This window comes from Suricata suricatta, chromosome 3, assembly GCF_006229205.1.
Source record: "Suricata suricatta isolate VVHF042 chromosome 3, meerkat_22Aug2017_6uvM2_HiC, whole genome shotgun sequence".
NCBI classification, from domain to species: Eukaryota; Metazoa; Chordata; class Mammalia; order Carnivora; family Herpestidae; genus Suricata; species Suricata suricatta.
In genome coordinates, this window is record NC_043702.1 from 1,823,024 (window position 1) to 1,828,167 (window position 5,144).

At 64.6% G+C, this 5,144-nt stretch overlaps 1 protein-coding gene across 1 annotated transcript in view; it reads left to right on the top strand.

Moving 5' to 3' along the window:
• Positions 1-5,144, top strand: part of HDAC4 (histone deacetylase 4) — a 236,661-nt gene that overhangs the window by 112,517 nt on the left and 119,000 nt on the right. Inside the window, exon 3 of the mRNA XM_029933520.1 lies at positions 2,899-2,970. Coding sequence (XP_029789380.1) covers positions 2,899-2,970 — 72 coding nt within the window. The remainder of the gene's footprint in view (positions 1-2,898; positions 2,971-5,144) is intronic.

Below are 5,144 nucleotides of genomic sequence, written 5' to 3' on the forward strand. Positions count from 1 at the left end.
GCGAGCCGGAAGCTGTGTTCCTCGCAGCCTTGGCCTTCGTGCGCGCTCCAGCCGGAGCCCAGCGTCTCCCTCCGGGCAGGACAGCCTCCCGGGCTCCGAGCCTTGAAGGCTTCCTGCCTGCATCGAGCTGCACACGGACGCACACGGGAGCACACGTCCCCGCTGCCGTGATGTGACTTTTCTCATTCGGTTGGTTTTTATGCGAATCCAGGGCTTCTCCTGTTCGACGTGAGACCCTGGGTGTTTATGCGACGCGGTGCCCCCAGCCTGGGGACCGGCCCCCTTGGCCCCCGAGTGGCCGGTTTCTCCATGAGCCACACGCACTTCCAGACGTGGACGGGCAGGGGGACCCCAGAGGCCCCGTTCCCGGGCTGCCCGGCATCAGAGTGGAGCGCGTCATGGCCACTCGCTCCAGGCTGCCTGGCGGAGCGTCCGGCTCCACCGGACCCCGTGTCCCCTCCCCCCAGAACCTTCTGTGCGTCTCAGCCCGCAGGGGCCATGGCAGATCCAGCAGCAGAGTGAAAGCCAAGACTCAGACTGTGCATACGTTCTAGCATGTTCCCTCTTGGATATGAATTCACCCCCAAATAGGTGATGGGGGGGGACGGGGTCGAGGGAAGGAATACTGCCCTTGTTCCCACTAGAAAACTGGCTGCCTGCTCCCCACGCCCAGGGCAGGCCCTGAGACACAGGACCCGTTCTCAGCTCGCCTGCAGGGGGGGCCTGAGAGACGCGAAGACGGAGGGGCCGGGGTCGCATCTCGGGTGCAGGCGGCAGGGGCACTGAGCCGGGCTGGTGGCCCTGAAGGCCGTCCCCAGCCCGCAGCGCGGTGCGGCTCCGCCCAGCCTGCCCTCCGTACCTGCACTCCTCCTGGGGACCGGGGAGGGGGGGGCCCAGGCGGCTGCTGTGTCCCCGGGAACACGCCCCTCACGCCACTGCCGGGGAGCGGATGCTACAGGCCGCCCTCGGCGTGTCAGCGCGGCCTCCACGGCGCCTCCTTGCAGAGAACGCCGTGTGGACAGGGACTAAAACAGAACCTCACCGGTGACCGAGGGGCCAGCCCTGCTGTGACCTGTCACGTAGCTAGTGTGTGATGTCACGTGACAGGAGCAGCCTTGCCATGAGGAGAGTGTCTGACAAGTGCCAGTGGAGGGACAGTCCCCAGAGTCCACGGGCCCCCTCCTCCAGGCTGTCCCCTTGCATCCCTCACGGGGGAGGTCAGAGGAAGCAGCCCAGCCCAGCGGGGGTCCCGCGGGTCCAGGTGGCGGCTGGGACATGTACACAGGACCCCGGGCCGTCTCCGGCCTTCAGTTCAGGGGAGCTGGGGCCGCCGTCCCCACAGGAGACGCTCACTGCGGGGGAGGTGGCCGTGTGACAGCGCTCTGTGCTGTGTAGTTTTTCTGGAAACCCACAGCTGTTCTAAAATAAAAAGTTTGTATAAAAAAATAAAAATGGATAGGGAAGTTGGCCGGGATGGAGACTGAATTATTGCTGCCGCCTCGGCCCCGCGGCCGTGAGCCTGAAAGAGCAGGTGCGCCGGTCCGCGGTGGAGAGCGCCCTGCCCCACCCCCGCCGCCTCCCCACGGCGTCCAGCGGCCCCACTGAGCACGCCGTGGGGCGCACGCACCCCGACCTCTCGTGTTCCGCATCGCTGCTGCGAGCCCGTGGGCCTGGGAGGTTGGGGCACACACGGGGCGGCCAGGGAGGAAGAGCGAGGAGGTCGGAGACAGGACGGGGCCCTCCTCAGTGCTTCTGTTCCGATGCGCCGTCCGTCCCCGCCAACAGGACGAGGCAGGAGAGGGAAAGGAGAGGACCGGCAGACTGCCGCCGTCGCCGTCCTGGGCAGCGTGATCCTGCACGCAGGAGATCCTGACCGCCACCGGGGACGGGGCGCAGCGGCCGTGGGTTTAGCAAGGTGCTGGGGTGCAAAACCAGTGCGTCGTGAGCGACGCCCCCACTGGGAGTAGGAGCCAAGCGACCTTTGTCTGGTCGTGGCCGGAAAGCCTGCCTGCGGGGGCGCACGGCTGCCCGGTGACAGGAGCACTTTCTCCTGCAGCCGCGGGAGTGACCGCCGTGTCGGTGCCTGTCAGGACGCGCCTGTCCCCGCAGCCCGCTCCGCAGCCCCGTCAGGAGCTAATTTTAAACCCAAAGTGTGATTCCTGGAAGTTTTGCCAGAGTTTTCTCTCTCTGCCGCCTGGGAGCGGATGGGAGTCTCAGGCGGCCCGAGAGCGCCGGCTCCAGGTTTCGGGTGGTGGCCGCGAGCCAGCGCGTCTCCACGCGCCGCCGGAGGCAGAGACGGTTCCCGAATTCGGGCCGCGATTCTTTAAGCTCTGAGCACCTGGCCAAGCATTTTTCTGAAAGCATGTTGGGCAGGCACCTCGGAGTCCTTGAGGGTCCCCGCAGCCTCTATCCACACCAGCCCCGGCTGGGCCCCCGGGGCCCTGGTTCTGTCCACACCAGCCCTAGCCGGGCCCCCGGGGCCCCGGTTCTGTCCACACCAGCTCCGGCCGGGCCCCCGGGGCCGCGTTTCTGTCCATGCCGGCCTCTGAGCTCATGCCCCGCAGAAGAGCTCTCCCGATGAGCACAAGCAGGTAGGAGGAGACCTCAAACCCCGGTAAAGCGGAGCAGCCTGCTGGGCAGATGCCCTCGGGCCGGAAACTGCCACTTGTCCCGTCCAGTCCTGGGGACTATTTTGGTTCTCCTACGAAGGGTCTTTCCGTTTCTGATTCAGCAAATAAAAATAACCTGGCGATGGAATGAAAACGGTTCTCCTTTAAGACTAAGAAGGACACCGGCGCCCCCGTCGTGTGTGAGGAGCCCCTCGCAGACCCCGCGTGGGAAGTGTTTTCATGGAGACGCGAGCAGTTTCTGAAGCCAAATGCTTTCTCTGTCCCCCAGATGGACTTTCTGGCCGAGACCAGCCTGTGGAGCTGCTGAGCCCCGCCCGCGTGAGCCACATGCCCAGCACGGGTGAGTCGGCGCGCCCGCCGGGGGGGGGGGGGGGGCGGGCGGGGTGGGAACAGATCCGGGGACCCTGTGCTCCTTCCCTGAGCTAAAACAGGCCACCCGCTGGGGAAACGGATCGGCATTGCCTGGATGCCGCTTAGGTGGCAAAGAGGTGACTCTTTTCCATCTTGAACCCGGAGGGCGTGTTCTTCCCAGAGGCGCCCCTGCGTCTCTTAGATGTGACCCCACGTCCAGTCCGTGGGGAAGAGCTCCGAGCCGGAGCTGGGCCGCACGTCCGCCGCCACCACGGGACCGCGGGCAGGTCCCGCCTCACCCAGGGCCCGGCGTCTCCTTGCTGACGCCGCTCAGTGACACGGCCTCCTAAGCACCTCTTCCTTCTTTTATTAACTAAAGAACATCTGCTGTGATTATGAGTCTTTCATTCCATATGTAAGATTCCCAAATACTGTGCCTTAAGCAACATTTTCCAAATCTAGAGGGCCATGGAAACATTTTTTCCAGGCTTTTTCTTTCTGTGAAACACCTCCCCCCATCCAGTGTCCTCCTGGATTTCATCTCCCGGCCTGGGCGCCATTCAGTCTTCACCGGCTGCGCGGCTTTTCTGAGAGTCCCTTGCCCCCACGAGGCCCCAGTGAGAGGTGGCCGCAGACCCTCACCTTTGCCCAGGCCTCTGTCGCAGCGGTCCCCGGCCTCCGTGTGCGCTGCCCCCCCCCCCCACCGCGGGCAGTGCCCTGCCTCCGCCCCGGCCCCCGCACCTGCCCCTGCGCCCACGAACAGAGGCCGGAGTTACCAGAAGACCGGTCCCTCCCTGCAGAGTGACTCTCTGTGGGCGGCCTAGGTTGACATTTCCCCAGACACAGGCCCCTGCTGCTCCCGACGGTGCTCCCGACGGTGCTCCAGCGCTCTGTGCTCCTGGGGCTGGTGCTCACCTGGCCGCACGCTGGGATGCCTCCGGCTTCTGCTGCTTCATCCTCCGTGCCGTGCCGGCTCCTTGACTCGGGACCCCGCGCGGAGGGGTGGGGGGTGGGGGGCTTCAGAGCAGCACACGAGGGGCTCTTGTTTCCGTCCCTGTGGAGTGAACTGTGCTGATTGTCACTCGGCCTTCAGCTCGTTTTGCCAGTGTTACTCTTGCTTAAACGTGGGTCCCTGTGTGGCTGGGCGTCAGGTGCTCAGCAAGGCGGGGTGCAGAGGAGACCCTCATGTGGCCTGACGCACGTGTAAAGGGGGCAAGTAGGTGTCGTCTCCAAGTGCGCCACGAAGAGACGGGCTTCCCAGCGGATGTGGGCCTCTGCTCAGTGTAGGACAGCCCGTGGGCTTTGCTCTTGGGCTGGGGGACCCGGGGTCCTGCCACCCAGTGGCTGTGGCCTGAGGCTGGTCACGGAGTTTCTGTTTTCTTTGCTCATCTCTTAGATGGGGATAAAAATGCCTTCTGCAGGATTCATAGAAGGATCAAACATGTACGTCTGATTTTTAGTACTTCCTGGACACATGTCCCTTCATGTCCCGTGGGCAGCTGTGACAGAGCGGGTCCCAGGAATGTCCCTGTAGGCCCTTCCTCCTCCTCCTGTCCTCTGCGAGCCACTGCCACCTTGAGGATGGTGTCTTGGGAAGGGTGCCCCCAGGGAGCCGAAGCGAGTCATCTCCTGCCCCTGGGACCTGCAGCCCCTGTGGGCAGAGGTGGGTAATGCTGCGTTTCCTGGTGGTTTTGCTTCCTGTGTGCGTGTCACTGGCGGCCGGTGTTTGCAGTGGGGAAGCCATGTCCCTGAGCCGCCGGCGAGGAAGGGGGTGCACACGGTGCTAGGGGTGTGGCGTTGGCCGAGGCCCCATGGAAGCCGCTGTGGCTCCGCGCTCGGCCATTCCAGCCCACGGTCAAGTCCATCGCACAAGAAAATGTTGATTCAGGTTAAAGAAGGGTTTGACGGTTAACACGAAAAGTCCTTCACGGCCACGCGGTTTCAGTGAAAGAGCAGGAACACTGTGTCCGAGCGCTCTGTCCGTCCCTGTCGGCCCTGGTGGGTGTTCTGGCCCTGGAGTGTCACCCAAGCCCTCCTTGGACGGGCGGCCGTGTGAGCGCAGGCCGACGCGTCCACGACTCGCAGGAAGGACCCCGGCGTCCGCCAGGGCACCCGCTCCTTGGAGTGGCGGTGGTTCACCCAGCAGGGACGGGCCCCAGGTGC